The sequence below is a fragment of the Oryzias latipes genome, chromosome 13 (assembly GCF_053564925.1).
Source record: "Oryzias latipes strain Hd-rR chromosome 13, Olatipes_Hd-rR_3.1".
Lineage (NCBI taxonomy): Eukaryota > Metazoa > Chordata > Actinopteri > Beloniformes > Adrianichthyidae > Oryzias > Oryzias latipes.
In genome coordinates this window covers 6,188,180-6,203,841 of record NC_136249.1, presented here as the reverse complement: position 1 = coordinate 6,203,841, position 15,662 = coordinate 6,188,180, and the positions used below count along the sequence as shown (strand labels likewise).

Here is a 15,662-nt window from a genome sequence, read left to right as displayed (position 1 = left end):
CATCAACAAGGTGTGTTATTTTAAAGTATCAACCACTAAGGTTTCTGTAGTGTAGTGGTTATCACGTTCGCCTCACACGCGAAAGGTCCCCAGCTCGAAACTGGGCAGAAACATTCATTTGATGAAAAGAAATAAAGCCGAACCATTTGGAGACCAGACAATAAACACAGCGCTACAGCATTTCTTTGCTCATGATATACCTTCCACTAATCAAGTCACAACATGCCGTGGTCTGACATTGCTTATTCAAAACTGAGTGAAGAAAGTATTGTCCATTTATTTCAAGCTACAAATCATGCATATGGAAGAAAATCCTCATCTCAAGGCAATAGCACCGGGCTCACATTCCCAAGAAAAAGCATTGGATCCTCATGATGAACTGAAAAGGATGAAGAATTTAACTCCAAATTTTGGCTTTCACGCAATGTTTCTTCCTCATATTCTCTTACCTGATCCAAAAAGTGAGTCCAGCAAAATGATAGGTTTCTGTAGTGTAGTGGTTATCACGTTCGCCTAACACGCGCAAGGTCCCCAGCTCGAAACTGGGCAGAAACATGTGTTTACTTCTTAAATTGGAGACGTCTGGAGATATGACAGTTTCGTAGCGTTGCTGTTGGAACGGAACTTATTTGCTGATCATGTCTCTAACGACAAGCAAACATGCTGTGAAAGGCCAGTTAGCTCAGATGGTTTAGAGCGTGGTGATAATAACGCCAAGGTTGTGGGTTCAATCCCCATACTGGCCAAAGGCATTCTCCACTGGTAGCTAGCACATGTGCAAATGCCAAACTTGTACCTTCATGCTGTCACCATTGCATAATTGCTTTGAAAAGTTTGGAGTGGCACAGGGTCAACAGATTCCATGACAATATCCATTTCTCTGTCTATTCCACAAGCACTTTCCCCAAATTCTTTGACTCAAAGAGGAAATACAACATTTGGTTCCAAGGTGTAATCCTGTGGGTCTAATCTTTACTGGGCTAGAATTACAAGCATCAAACACATATGGTAGTATCACCATCTACCAATGCGTTCTTCATCTAATTGCTGGAGAATGATACAAATTTCTGGGGGACCTGAACACCTTCATTCAGCCTCTCAGACATCTTGTAAAACAACTTGTTAGTGTACAAGATCACACAGGTTTCGGAGCGTCCGCAATTGTTGTTTTACGCACATACCTTGGCCCTTCTTTTCTCTAAAGTCATCAACAAGGTGTGTTATTTTAAAGTATCAACCACTAAGGTTTCCGTGGTGTAGTGGTTATCACGTTCGCCTCACACGCGAAAGGTCCCCAGCTCTAAACTGGGCAGAAACATTCATTTGATGAAAAGAAAAAAAGACGAACCATTTGGAGACCAGACAATAAACACAGCGCTACAGCATTTCTTTGCTCATGATGTACCTTCCACTAATCAAGTCACAACATGCCGTGGTCTGACATTGCTTAAACAAAACTGAGTGAAGAAAGTATTGTCCATTTATTTCAAGCTACAAATCATGCATATGGAAGACTTTCCTCATCTCAAGGCAATAGAACCGGGCTCACATTCCCAAGATAAATCATTGGAACCTCATGTTGAATTGAAATGGATAAAGAATTTAACTCCAAATTTTGGCTTTCACGCAATGTTTCTTCCTCATATTCTCTTACCTGATCCAAAAAGTAAGTCCAGCAACATGAAAGGTTTCTGTAGTCTAGTGGTTATCACGTTCGCTTAACACGCGAAAGGTCCCCAGCTCTAAACTGGGCAGAAGCATTTGTTTACTTCTTAAATTGGAGACGTCTGGAGATATGACAGTTTTGTAGGGTTGCTTTTGGAACAGAACTTATTTGCTGATCATGTCTCTAACGACAAGCAAACATGCTGTGAAAGGCCAGTTAGCTCAGATGGTTTAGAGCGTGGTGATAATAACGCCAAGGTCGTGGGTTCAATCCCCATACTGGCCAAATGCATTCTCCACTGGTAGCTAGCACATGTGCAAATGCCAAACTTGTACCTTCATGCTGTCACCAGTGCATAATTGCTTTAAAAAGCTTGGAGTGGCACAGGGTCAACAGATTCCATGACAATATCCATTTCTCTGTCTATTCCACAAGCACTTTCCCCAAATTCTTAGACTCAAAGAGGAAATACAACATTTGGTTCCAAGGTGTAATCCTGTGGGTCTTATCTTTACTGGGCTAGAATTACAAGCATCAAACACATATGGTAGTATCACCATCTACCAATGCGTTCTTCATCTAATTGCTGGAGAATGATACAAATTTCTGGGGGACCTGAACACCTTCATTCAGCCTCTCAGACATCTTGTAAAACAACTTGTTAGTGTACAAGATCACACAGGTTTCGGAGCGTCCGCAATTGTTGTTTTACGCACATACCTTGGCCCTTCTTTTCTCTAAAGTCATCAACAAGGTGTGTTATTTTAAAGTATCAACCACTAAGGTTTCTGTAGTGTAGTGGTTATCACGTTCGCCTCACACGCGAAAGGTCCCCAGCTCGAAACTGGGCAGAAACATTCATTTGATGAAAAGAAATAAAGCCGAACCATTTGGAGACCAGACAATAAACACAGCGCTACAGCATTTCTTTGCTCATGATATACCTTCCACTAATCAAGTCACAACATGCCGTGGTCTGACATTGCTTATTCAAAACTGAGTGAAGAAAGTATTGTCCATTTATTTCAAGCTACAAATCATGCATATGGAAGAAAATCCTCATCTCAAGGCAATAGCACCGGGCTCACATTCCCAAGAAAAAGCATTGGATCCTCATGATGAACTGAAAAGGATGAAGAATTTAACTCCAAATTTTGGCTTTCACGCAATGTTTCTTCCTCATATTCTCTTACCTGATCCAAAAAGTGAGTCCAGCAAAATGAAAGGTTTCTGTAGTGTAGTGGTTATCACGTTCGCCTAACACGCGCAAGGTCCCCAGCTCGAAACTGGGCAGAAACATGTGTTTACTTCTTAAATTGGAGACGTCTGGAGATATGACAGTTTCGTAGCGTTGCTGTTGGAACGGAACTTATTTGCTGATCATGTCTCTAACGACAAGCAAACATGCTGTGAAAGGCCAGTTAGCTCAGATGGTTTAGAGCGTGGTGATAATAACGCCAAGGTCGTGGGTTCAATCCCCATACTGGCCAAAGGCGTTCTCCACTGGTAGCTAGCACATGTGCAAATGCCAAACTTGTACCTTCATGCTGTCACCATTGCATAATTGCTTTGAAAAGCTTGGAGTGGCACAGGGTCAACAGATTCCATGACAATATCCATTTCTCTGTCTATTCCACAAGCACTTTCCCCAAATTCTTTGACTCAAAGAGGAAATACAACATTTGGTTCCAAGGTGTAATCCTGTGGGTCTAATCTTTACTGGGCTAGAATTACAAGCATCAAACACATATGGTAGTATCACCATCTACCAATGCGTTCTTCATCTAATTGCTGGAGAATGATACAAATTTCTGGGGGACCTGAACACCTTCATTCAGCCTCTCAGACATCTTGTAAAACAACTTGTTAGTGTACAAGATCACACAGGTTTCGGAGCGTCCGCAATTGTTGTTTTACGCACATACCTTGGCCCTTCTTTTCTCTAAAGTCATCAACAAGGTGTGTTATTTTAAAGTATCAACCACTAAGGTTTCTGTAGTGTAGTGGTTATCACGTTCGCCTCACACGCGAAAGGTCCCCAGCTCGAAACTGGGCAGAAACATTCATTTGATGAAAAGAAATAAAGCCGAACCATTTGGAGACCAGACAATAAACACAGCGCTACAGCATTTCTTTGCTCATGATATACCTTCCACTAATCAAGTCACAACATGCCGTGGTCTGACATTGCTTATTCAAAACTGAGTGAAGAAAGTATTGTCCATTTATTTCAAGCTACAAATCATGCATATGGAAGAAAATCCTCATCTCAAGGCAATAGCACCGGGCTCACATTCCCAAGAAAAAGCATTGGATCCTCATGATGAACTGAAAAGGATGAAGAATTTAACTCCGAATTTTGGCTTTCACGCAATGTTTCTTCCTCATATTCTCTTACCTGATCCAAAAAGTGAGTCCAGCAAAATGATAGGTTTCTGTAGTGTAGTGGTTATCACGTTCGCCTAACACGCGCAAGGTCCCCAGCTCGAAACTGGGCAGAAACATGTGTTTACTTCTTAAATTGGAGACGTCTGGAGATATGACAGTTTCGTAGCGTTGCTGTTGGAACGGAACTTATTTGCTGATCATGTCTCTAACGACAAGCAAACATGCTGTGAAAGGCCAGTTAGCTCAGATGGTTTAGAGCGTGGTGATAATAACGCCAAGGTTGTGGGTTCAATCCCCATACTGGCCAAAGGCATTCTCCACTGGTAGCTAGCACATGTGCAAATGCCAAACTTGTACCTTCATGCTGTCACCATTGCATAATTGCTTTGAAAAGTTTGGAGTGGCACAGGGTCAACAGATTCCATGACAATATCCATTTCTCTGTCTATTCCACAAGCACTTTCCCCAAATTCTTTGACTCAAAGAGGAAATACAACATTTGGTTCCAAGGTGTAATCCTGTGGGTCTAATCTTTACTGGGCTAGAATTACAAGCATCAAACACATATGGTAGTATCACCATCTACCAATGCGTTCTTCATCTAATTGCTGGAGAATGATACAAATTTCTGGGGGACCTGAACACCTTCATTCAGCCTCTCAGACATCTTGTAAAACAACTTGTTAGTGTACAAGATCACACAGGTTTCGGAGCGTCCGCAATTGTTGTTTTACGCACATACCTTGGCCCTTCTTTTCTCTAAAGTCATCAACAAGGTGTGTTATTTTAAAGCATCAACCACTAAGGTTTCTGTAGTGTAGTGGTTATCACGTTCGCCTCACACGCGAAAGGTCCCCAGCTCGAAACTGGGCAGAAACATTCATTTGATGAAAAGAAATAAAGCCGAACCATTTGGAGACCAGACAATAAACACAGCGCTACAGCATTTCTTTGCTCATGATATACCTTCCACTAATCAAGTCACAACATGCCGTGGTCTGACATTGCTTATTCAAAACTGAGTGAAGAAAGTATTGTCCATTTATTTCAAGCTACAAATCATGCATATGGAAGAAAATCCTCATCTCAAGGCAATAGCACCGGGCTCACATTCCCAAGAAAAAGCATTGGATCCTCATGATGAACTGAAAAGGATGAAGAATTTAACTCCAAATTTTGGCTTTCACGCAATATTTCTTCCTCATATTCTCTTACCTGATCCAAAAAGTGAGTCCAGCAAAATGAAAGGTTTCTGTAGTGTAGTGGTTATCACGTTCGCCTAACACGCGCAAGGTCCCCAGCTCGAAACTGGGCAGAAACATGTGTTTACTTCTTAAATTGGAGACGTCTGGAGATATGACAGTTTCGTAGCGTTGCTGTTGGAACGGAACTTATTTGCTGATCATGTCTCTAACGACAAGCAAACATGCTGTGAAAGGCCAGTTAGCTCAGATGGTTTAGAGCGTGGTGATAATAACGCCAAGGTCGTGGGTTCAATCCCCATACTGGCCAAAGGCATTCTCCACTGGTAGCTAGCACATGTGCAAATGCCAAACTTGTACCTTCATGCTGTCACCATTGCATAATTGCTTTGAAAAGCTTGGAGTGGCACAGGGTCAACAGATTCCATGACAATATCCATTTCTCTGTCTATTCCACAAGCACTTTCCCCAAATTCTTTGACTCAAAGAGGAAATACAACATTTGGTTCCAAGGTGTAATCCTGTGGGTCTAATCTTTACTGGGCTAGAATTACAAGCATCAAACACATATGGTAGTATCACCATCTACCAATGCGTTCTTCATCTAATTGCTGGAGAATGATACAAATTTCTGGGGGACCTGAACACCTTCATTCAGCCTCTCAGACATCTTGTAAAACAACTTGTTAGTGTACAAGATCACACAGGTTTCGGAGCGTCCGCAATTGTTGTTTTACGCACATACCTTGGCCCTTCTTTTCTCTAAAGTCATCAACAAGGTGTGTTATTTTAAAGTATCAACCACTAAGGTTTCCGTGGTGTAGTGGTTATCACGTTCGCCTCACACGCGAAAGGTCCCCAGCTCTAAACTGGGCAGAAACATTCATTTGATGAAAAGAAAAAAAGACGAACCATTTGGAGACCAGACAATAAACACAGCGCTACAGCATTTCTTTGCTCATGATGTACCTTCCACTAATCAAGTCACAACATGCCGTGGTCTGACATTGCTTAAACAAAACTGAGTGAAGAAAGTATTGTCCATTTATTTCAAGCTACAAATCATGCATATGGAAGACTTTCCTCATCTCAAGGCAATAGAACCGGGCTCACATTCCCAAGATAAATCATTGGAACCTCATGTTGAATTGAAATGGATAAAGAATTTAACTCCAAATTTTGGCTTTCACGCAATGTTTCTTCCTCATATTCTCTTACCTGATCCAAAAAGTAAGTCCAGCAACATGAAAGGTTTCTGTAGTCTAGTGGTTATCACGTTCGCTTAACACGCGAAAGGTCCCCAGCTCTAAACTGGGCAGAAGCATTTGTTTACTTCTTAAATTGGAGACGTCTGGAGATATGACAGTTTTGTAGGGTTGCTTTTGGAACAGAACTTATTTGCTGATCATGTCTCTAACGACAAGCAAACATGCTGTGAAAGGCCAGTTAGCTCAGATGGTTTAGAGCGTGGTGATAATAACGCCAAGGTCGTGGGTTCAATCCCCATACTGGCCAAATGCATTCTCCACTGGTAGCTAGCACATGTGCAAATGCCAAACTTGTACCTTCATGCTGTCACCAGTGCATAATTGCTTTAAAAAGCTTGGAGTGGCACAGGGTCAACAGATTCCATGACAATATCCATTTCTCTGTCTATTCCACAAGCACTTTCCCCAAGTTCTTAGACTCAAAGAGGAAATACAACATTTGGTTCCAAGGTGTAATCCTGTGGGTCTCATCTTTACTGGGCTAGAATTACAAGCATCAAACACATATGGTAGTATCACCATCTACCAATGCGTTCTTCATCTAATTGCTGGAGAACGATACAAATTTCTGGGGGACCTGAACACCTTCATTCAGCCTCTCAGACATCTTGTAAAACAACTTGTTAGTGTACAAGATCACACAGGTTTCGGAGCGTCCGCAATTGTTGTTTTACGCACATACCTTGGCCCTTCTTTTCTCTAAAGTCATCAACAAGGTGTGTTATTTTAAAGTATCAACCACTAAGGTTTCTGTAGTGTAGTGGTTATCACGTTCGCCTGACACGCGAAAGGTCCCCAGCTCGAAACTGGGCAGAAACATTAATTTGATGAAAAGAAATAAAGCCGAACCATTTGGAGACCAGACAATAAACACAGCGCTACAGCATTTCTTTGCTCATGATATACCTTCCACTAATCAAGTCACAACATGCCGTGGTCTGACATTGCTTATTCAAAACTGAGTGAAGAAAGTATTGTCCATTTATTTCAAGCTACAAATCATGCATATGGAAGAAAATCCTCATCTCAAGGCAATAGCACCGGGCTCACATTCCCAAGAAAAAGCATTGGATCCTCATGATGAACTGAAAAGGATGAAGAATTTAACTCCAAATTTTGGCTTTCACGCAATGTTTCTTCCTCATATTCTCTTACCTGATCCAAAAAGTGAGTCCAGCGAAATGAAAGGTTTCTGTAGTGTAGTGGTTATCACGTTCGCCTAACACGCGAAAGGTCCCCAGCTCGAAACTGTGCATAAACATGTGTTTACTTCTTAAATTGGAGACGTCTGGAGATATGACAGTTTCCTAAAGTTGCTTTTGGAACAGAACTTATTTGCTGATCATGTCTCTAACGACAAGCAAACATGCTGTGAAAGGCCAGTTAGCTCAGATGGTTTAGAGCGAGGTGCTAATAACGCCAAGGTCATGGGTTCAATCCCCATACTGGCCAAAGGCATTCTCCACTGGTAGCTAGCACATGTGCAAATGCCAAACTTGTACCTTCATGCTGTCACCATTGCATAATTGCTCTGAAAAGCTTGGAGTGGCACAGGGTCAACAGATTCCATGACAATATCCATTTCTCTGTCTATTCCACAAGCACTTTCCCCAAGTTCTTAGACTCAAAGAGGAAATACAACATTTGGTTCAAAGGTGTAATCCTGTGGGTCTCATCTTTACTGGGCTAGAATTACAAGCATCAAACACATATGGTAGTATCACCATCTACCAATGCGTTCTTCATTTAATTGCTGGAGAATGATACAAATTTCTGGGGGACCTGAACACCTTCATTCAGCCTCTCAGACATCTTGTAAAACAACTTGTTAGTGTACAAGATCACACAGGTTTCGGAGCGTCCGCAATTGTTGTTTTACGCACATACCTTGGCCCTTCTTTTCTCTAAAGTCATCAACAAGGTGTGTTATTTTAAAGTATCAACCACTAAGGTTTCTGTAGTGTAGTGGTTATCACGTTCGCCTCACACGCGAAAGGTCCCCAGCTCGAAACTGGGCAGAAACATTCATTTGATGAAAAGAAATAAAGCCGAACCATTTGGAGACCAGACAATAAACACAGCGCTACAGCATTTCTTTGCTCATGATATACCTTCCACTAATCAAGTCACAACATGCCGTGGTCTGACATTGCTTATTCAAAACTGAGTGAAGAAAGTATTGTCCATTTATTTCAAGCTACAAATCATGCATATGGAAGAAAATCCTCATCTCAAGGCAATAGCACCGGGCTCACATTCCCAAGAAAAAGCATTGGATCCTCATGATGAACTGAAAAGGATGAAGAATTTAACTCCAAATTTTGGCTTTCACGCAATGTTTCTTCCTCATATTCTCTTACCTGATCCAAAAAGTGAGTCCAGCGAAATGAAAGGTTTCTGTAGTGTAGTGGTTATCACGTTCGCCTAACACGCGCAAGGTCCCCAGCTCGAAACTGTGCATAAACATGTGTTTACTTCTTAAATTGGAGACGTCTGGAGATATGACAGTTTCCTAATGTTGCTTTTGGAACAGAACTTATTTGCTGATCATGTCTCTAACGACAAGCAAACATGCTGTGAAAGGCCAGTTAGCTCAGATGGTTTAGAGCGAGGTGCTAATAACGCCAAGGTCATGGGTTCAATCCCCATACTGGCCAAAGGCATTCTCCACTGGTAGCTAGCACATGTGCAAATGCCAAACTTGTACCTTCATGCTGTCACCAGTGCATAATTGCTTTAAAAAGCTTGGAGTGGCACAGGGTCAACAGATTCCATGACAATATCCATTTCTCTGTCTATTCCACAAGCACTTTCCCCAAATTCTTAGACTCAAAGAGGAAATACAACATTTGGTTCCAAGGAGTAATCCTGTGGGTCTTATATTTACTAGGCTAGAATTACAAGCATCAAACACATATGGTAGTATCACCATCTACCAATGCGTTCTTCATCTAATTGCTGGAGAACGATACAAATTTCTGGGGGACCCGAACACCTTCATTCAGCCTCTTATACATCTTGTAAAACAACTTGTTAGTGTACAAGATCACACAGGTTTCGGAGCGTCCGCAATTGTTGTTTTACGCACATACCTTGGCCCTTCTTTTCTCTAAAGTCATCAACAAGGTGTGTTATTTTAAAGTATCAACCACTAAGGTTTCTGTAGTGTAGTGGTTATCACGTTCGCCTCACACGCGAAAGGTCCCCAGCTCGAAACTGGGCAGAAACATTCATTTGATGAAAAGAAATACAGACAAACCATTTGTAGACCAGACAATAAACACAGCGCTACAGCATTTCTTTGCTCATGATGTACCTTCCACTAATCAAGTCACAACATGCCGTGGTCTGACATTGCTTATACAAAACTGAGTGAAGAAAGTATTGTCCATTTATTTCAAGCTACAAATCATGCATATGGAAGACTTTCCTCATCTCAAGGCAATAGAACCGGGCTCACATTCCCAAGATAAATCATTGGAACCTCATGTTGAATTAAAATGGATAAAGAATTTAACTCCAAATTTTGGCTTTCACGCAATGTTTCTTCCTCATATTCTCTTACCTGATCCAAAAAGTAAGTCCAGCAACATGAAAGGTTTCTGTAGTCTAGTGGTTATCACGTTCGCTTAACACGCGAAAGGTCCCCAGCTCTAAACTGGGCTGAAGCATGTGTTTACTTCTTAAATTGGAGACGTCTGGAGATATGACAGTTTTGTAGGGTTGCTTTTGGAACAGAACTTATTTGCTGATCATGTCTCTAACGACAAGCAAACATGCTGTGAAAGGCCAGTTAGCTCAGATGGTTTAGAGCGTGGTGCTAATAACGCCAAGGTCGTGGGTTCAATCCCCAAACTGGCCAAAGGCATTCTCCACTGGTAGCTAGCAAATGCCAAACTTGTACCTTCATGCTGTCACCATTGCATAATTGCTCTGAAAAGCTTGGAGTGGCACAGGGTCAACAGATTCCATGACAATATCCATTTCTCTGTCTATTCCACAAGCACTTTCCCCAAGTTCTTAGACTCAAAGAGGAAATACAACATTTGGTTCAAAGGTGTAATCCTGTGGGTCTCATCTTTACTGGGCTAGAATTACAAGCATCAAACACATATGGTAGTATCACCATCTACCAATGCGTTCTTCATTTAATTGCTGGAGAATGATACAAATTTCTGGGGGACCTGAACACCTTCATTCAGCCTCTCAGACATCTTGTAAAACAACTTGTTAGTGTACAAGATCACACAGGCTTTGGAGCGTCCGCAATTGTTGTTTTACGCACATACCTTGGCCCTTCTTTTCTCTAAAGTCATCAACAAGGTGTGTTATTTTAAAGTATCAACCACTAAGGTTTCTGTAGTGTAGTGGTTATCACGTTCGCCTCACACGCGGGGGCCAGCCGTATATACCTGTAACACGGAACAGCCAATCAAATTGCAGCTACTGCAGCATAGTCAGCCAATCAAACTGTGGCTTGTGTAGCGCTGTCCAAGCTGATGAAATCCTTTGGTCACGAGTTCGAACCCCGGTTAGAGTGATGTCAGTCAGAAGTTGTGGTATAATAAATGTTTTTGTTAAACTGAATATGACATTTCATAATTATTGTTTTCTACTTCTGTCTCTCCTTGTTCCAAATAACAGTCATGATCTGTTGCTCATTTCAATTTCAACCATGTTTTATTAAGAAATCAACATGAAAATAAATAAAACACAGTATTTAACACAAAATGTACCAAAATGTTCAACCATGGATTTACAATTGAAGGGCAGAAGGGTTTAAACAGGCAAAACTTTAATACAAGTATTTTAAAGGTGTAAAATGAATTGAGGAAGTAGTAAATATGTTTGCTTTTTCTATCAAAACTAAACACTAATAATAAATATGTAAGAAAATTGTATTCACAAAATAGATTTCACAAACTAAATTACAAATATTTTCACATTGATAGATAACATCAGGAGTTCTATCATAATCAGTGTGTTATCAGAAGAGAACTTAATACAGGCAAACATATAGACAGGTTTAGCAGAGATTTTGACGTTTTACACTTATTTCTCATCCAATATGACAAGCTGAGGTAAAATGAGACAAAAGTGGTCAAAACAGCAACATCTTTTGATAACAAATAGAACAGACATAAAAGCTATCTCTTTCCCTCTTCTGCTTGCCGGCCAGCAGCCCACCTCATCTTTTCAGCCTCATAAAAAGGAGACTGAGAGAACGTCTCCCAGGTCATTTCTTGAGTCATCCCATTTGCCCGGTGGAGGGACAAGACTCTGGCAGGACAGTAAACATACTTCCCCACAACACCAGGGAACCCGGTGTGTATGTGTGGACTCCCTGGACCTTGTTTCAGTGGTTTGTGGCAGAACCTGCACAGACGCCCACTGGGATGCTGCTCCCTTGCCTTTCTTTTCTGTCGGTCCTCCAAAACCTTTCTGCATTGTGCAGACCTCTGCTTTGCAGCCTTTAACTCTCTCTCAAAAAATGGCGTGGCAGCAAAGTCTGCAAATGGCATCCTGGGGTTTGTAAGGCCTTCTGCTGCATAGATCTGGAGTACTTTTTTGGAGCAGTAGAAGTATCTCACATCCCCAGACTGATAAAAGAAATGAACAGAAGATCCATCACCAAGGTAACGAGACTTTGGCTGCCCACAAGCAAGACAGTTCCTTGTCATTTTTTTTTCAGGTTTCTGCTGTTGTTGCTGCAGACCTACAATCTCCTTCACCATTTTTTCAACGTCAGTCTTCGTTAAAGGAGCTTCATCTGGTTTAGAGCTGGGGGGGTTCACTGGAGCAGGAGGGAGAGTCACAACTGGCACAGTGACAGTTTCACTGCCTTCAGTGAGTTTATGCCACAGCTGCTGGGTTTCCAAAAGTTTTTCGGGACTAGTGTTCATAGACGAACTTCTGTTAATCATCTTCGCCATGTGCTTCACGTAGCGGGAGATGTGCTGTTTAGTGGTGGGGTGGAGGAGGCTGTTGGGATTCCTGGAGGCAGTTTGAACAAGGGCGGCATACTCTGCGTCTACCTTGCTCAGAAAGTCCTTTTGTCCATGGTGCTTTGCCAGAAGGACATCAATGGCATCTCTCATTGAATTTGTCCAACGAGAATGGTCCAGGACAAAAAGCAGACCCCCTGCTTTGATAGGACCAGTGCGAGCTGCGCGTGGAGAGGCAGCAAAAGGCAGTGGTGGTGGTGTCGTTGAGACATCTGATGGAGAGGAAAAAAGAGAAAAGTTAACCCCTTCTCACTTCTCTTTCCTTGAATGCAATGCACAAATAAATTAAAAAAGGCTGAAAATTTGAACTAAATTACCTTTCACTTCAGGGGCTCGGGTCATTGCTAGTGAGTCATCAGCAACCACACCTAAGACATTATCCTGAAACATTGGACCATTCAGTTAGTTTAAACTTGTTATGTAGCTGCAGTTTTATTGTAATAGAGTGAGGATGTTTGTTACAACAAACTTACATGAGCAGAGTGTTCTTCTCCATGTTCTTCAGGCAGGTCGATGACTGTTTCATTGGAAGGAGGTGGTTCTGGAGACAAACGCTCTTCTTCCTCAACAACCGGGTCTCTCTGAGACTTGTGTTTGTCCCAGTGAAGAGGAACCGGACGGCAGCCAGGCTCCACATACTGCAGTCCAAACCTTTCCCCAGTGTCGGCCTGTGACAAGACTAAGGCAGGGTACTTAGCTTGTCCTGTCACTTCCTTTGACAGTTTGTTCAGCTGTACAATCAGAGCTGGATTAAAAACTGAAGGAAGCTTCAGACCAGGTTGCTTCAGGCTCACAAGGCGCTGGAAGTTCCACCGAGCTACTCCAGTCATGCCTTGGGCCTGGAAAAGTTCTGTCGAGACCTGATTTCCTGTCACCCATTTGGACTGGTGGAAATGAAATCCCTCCTGCTGGGATGTGCCTCGCACCGGGATCCAGATCGGTACCGCTGCCGCTTCCCCCTTGATGTGGTTCAGCTGTAACGTGCCACCGTGTCTGTAGAGGATCCCGTCTCCCACCTCCGGGTCGCTCAGACAGCCCCTGAGGATGTGAACGCGCTGAATCCTCCACACTTTCAGCATTGTTGCCTTAAACAGTGGTATGCCATCTGGATCCGATTCCAAAAAGAACCTCTTCAGAACACTCTCCACCCGCACCAGCAGCTCTCTGGGTTCTGGGATCTTGGTGCGGCAGTGCTCCCTGATGTGCTGCTTTGTGGGGTTAGCTGGCTGGATCCCACAGAAGGTGTAGGCCTCCTTCAGCCTCTGAAGATCGGTTTGGTCCACCACACAAAAAGCTGCCGAAAGGAACTTGCAGAAGGAGCTGTGAAGTGGATGATGCTCTGAGATGCACTCCCTGGTGAACCGCCGCATGCAGTGAAACAAGTCCAGCTTGATGCTTATTTCTCTGTTGTATTTGGTACGGGATGCACATCTATTGGTGAAGTCTCCAGATGTTGCTTCACCCACTATAGCCTCTGTGGTCTTCCAGGAATCCCAGAGAAGATGCTCCTGAGGCTGGGAGTTTGGGATCCTGAATGGAGAGCAGCAATCCCTGTCCATGCACACAGGTAAAGCACCTTTTAATTGTTTATTGTGCAAATAAAGTGATTGTTTTTAAAACAATATTTACTTATGTTTTTCACGTTTTTACTGTTGAAACCATTAAATTAGAAGTAAAATGAACAAAGTTTTTCTCACCTGTCAACCCACTGGTACTTTGCTTTTGGTAGCCCTGCAGAAATGTAACGCTGGGACAGCCCGTCGTACATTGGCTCCAGAGACTTGTCGCTTTCTGACTGCAGCATCACCCAGGACAAAATCATCCAGTTTTCATTCATAACTGCATAAGATGACATTGTGCCTGATGCCAGGACAACCTTCCGTGCCACCTTTCGGGTGTGGTCAGCCCTCAAGACCTCACCAAAAGTGCCTTGGAGGAGCAGATTGAGCGTGCCCTCCTCCCTATGGTACTCTTGTATGAGGCAGTCCACCAGGTAGTGTGAAGTCACTGTTACCCCACACCAGCCATCTATGTCTGTATACCCACCAAAAGGATCTGGTGTAGATATTTTCCTCATTGCCCCCGTGATTGTCTGCTGGCCATATAGTCCGCTCTCTCCATCCAGAACATTCTTCACTGTTCCCAGATAAGCCAAGTGTGCACGCTCGTATCTTAGGTGAAGAGCTTCATTTAGCTGATTGGCCATATCACCTGGAGACTTTGCTGTACGCCGCAGCTCATCCATCACAGTCTTGCATACTGCCTTTTTGTGGGTCAGGAAGGCTGGAAAAATCTCCTGAAAACGACGAGGCAGCATGTCCATCCATGAAGGTTTGTCTGCAAACCAGTGCTTCTTGCAGACTTTACAGGTCAGCCGAGAAGCAAGTATGTAGTACTGACCACTTGTGCCAATTATGACACGGGGCCGACCTGTTCCAGAGGAGACCACGAGGGGTTTTGGGCAGCCATGCAGACACGGGAGGGGGTAGTTGTTACGCACTCTTTCCATTATTGCATGGTCTGGTTTCCAGATAAAAAAAGGATGGAGGTGAAAGTACTTTGGGGATGGTAGCTCATAAATTGAGTCAATGAGTTCCGGCTGAGGTGGGTTACGCCACAAGGAGATCATATTCATGGCATGTCTTACAGGTGGAGACCCAGGCCACAGTCCTAAGGCTTCCATCTCTGTTTTCATCCAGATCCTCTGCTGGGGAGAGCAGTTCCAGCTGCTAACATCCTGGTCATAAGATGGAAGTGGTGAAGCAGCAGGCGTTGGCTGAAAGTGAGCAGGAGGAGGAGCTGCAGACTGAGCTGAGGGTCTTCCAACGACTGCTGGAAAAATAAAAAAATAACATGAGTTGTTGAATAAAATATTATCTCAAAGTCCAAATGAATACAGTACTTTGCATTTTTGTCAAAGTTAATGCACTGACTGTAGGTTTTATCCTGGACACTTTGAGGCAGTTCCAAAGCGAGCAACTCTGGTGGTACTGGCAGAGGAGTCTTCACTGGAGCTGAAGTAACTGGTGAAAAAGACAGTCAGAAACAGACAGGAAGCTGCAGCAGAGTAAAGCTGACAAATGATCCTCAACACTCACCTGCATGTGTGGCAGCAGGACAGCTGGACTTCTCA

At 43.0% G+C, this 15,662-nt stretch overlaps 2 protein-coding genes and 11 non-coding genes across 13 annotated transcripts in view; 12 read left to right on the top strand and 1 right to left on the bottom strand.

Moving 5' to 3' along the window:
• Positions 1 to 15,662, top strand: part of LOC101159213 (dehydrogenase/reductase SDR family member 13) — a 336,613-nt gene that overhangs the window by 198,098 nt on the left and 122,853 nt on the right. The gene's annotated exons all lie outside the window — the stretch shown is intronic.
• trnav-cac (transfer RNA valine (anticodon CAC)) lies at positions 41 to 113 on the top strand. The gene has a single exon. It is a non-coding gene; the product is annotated as a tRNA-Val (tRNA).
• Positions 483 to 555, top strand: trnav-aac (transfer RNA valine (anticodon AAC)). The gene has a single exon. It is a non-coding gene; the product is annotated as a tRNA-Val (tRNA).
• trnav-cac (transfer RNA valine (anticodon CAC)) lies at positions 2,451 to 2,523 on the top strand. Its single transcript has one exon. It is a non-coding gene; the product is annotated as a tRNA-Val (tRNA).
• trnav-aac (transfer RNA valine (anticodon AAC)) lies at positions 2,893 to 2,965 on the top strand. Its single transcript has one exon. It is a non-coding gene; the product is annotated as a tRNA-Val (tRNA).
• trnav-cac (transfer RNA valine (anticodon CAC)) lies at positions 3,656 to 3,728 on the top strand. The gene has a single exon. It is a non-coding gene; the product is annotated as a tRNA-Val (tRNA).
• trnav-aac (transfer RNA valine (anticodon AAC)) lies at positions 4,098 to 4,170 on the top strand. The gene has a single exon. It is a non-coding gene; the product is annotated as a tRNA-Val (tRNA).
• Positions 4,861 to 4,933, top strand: trnav-cac (transfer RNA valine (anticodon CAC)). The gene has a single exon. It is a non-coding gene; the product is annotated as a tRNA-Val (tRNA).
• trnav-aac (transfer RNA valine (anticodon AAC)) lies at positions 5,303 to 5,375 on the top strand. The gene has a single exon. It is a non-coding gene; the product is annotated as a tRNA-Val (tRNA).
• trnav-gac (transfer RNA valine (anticodon GAC)) lies at positions 7,271 to 7,343 on the top strand. The gene has a single exon. It is a non-coding gene; the product is annotated as a tRNA-Val (tRNA).
• trnav-cac (transfer RNA valine (anticodon CAC)) lies at positions 8,476 to 8,548 on the top strand. Its single transcript has one exon. It is a non-coding gene; the product is annotated as a tRNA-Val (tRNA).
• Positions 9,681 to 9,753, top strand: trnav-cac (transfer RNA valine (anticodon CAC)). The gene has a single exon. It is a non-coding gene; the product is annotated as a tRNA-Val (tRNA).
• On the bottom strand, positions 11,183 to 15,650 carry LOC144996771 (uncharacterized). The gene is made up of 6 exons (XM_078956471.1): positions 15,628 to 15,650; positions 15,463 to 15,552; positions 14,227 to 15,358; positions 13,003 to 14,080; positions 12,847 to 12,910; positions 11,183 to 12,741 (listed from the first exon to the last, which is right to left on the bottom strand). The coding sequence occupies exons 3-6, from the start codon at positions 15,222 to 15,224 to the stop codon at positions 11,672 to 11,674; spliced, it is 3,210 nt and encodes a 1,069-aa protein (XP_078812597.1). The 5' UTR covers positions 15,225 to 15,358; positions 15,463 to 15,552; positions 15,628 to 15,650; the 3' UTR covers positions 11,183 to 11,671.

What these genes read in the sequence shown, in the direction of transcription:
- LOC144996771 (XM_078956471.1), bottom strand. Translation starts at nt 15,224, where the DNA reads ATGAAAACAGAGATGGAAGCCTTAGGACTGTGGCCTGGGTCTCCACCT. An exon ending in GAGAAGAACACTCTGCTCAT is followed by an intron (nt 12,911 to 13,002) that starts GTAAGTTTGTTG and finishes CCAATGTTTCAG; the next exon opens with GATAATGTCTTAGGTGTGGT. An exon ending in CCGAGCCCCTGAAGTGAAAG is followed by an intron (nt 12,742 to 12,846) that starts GTAATTTAGTTC and finishes CCTCTCCATCAG; the next exon opens with ATGTCTCAACGACACCACCA.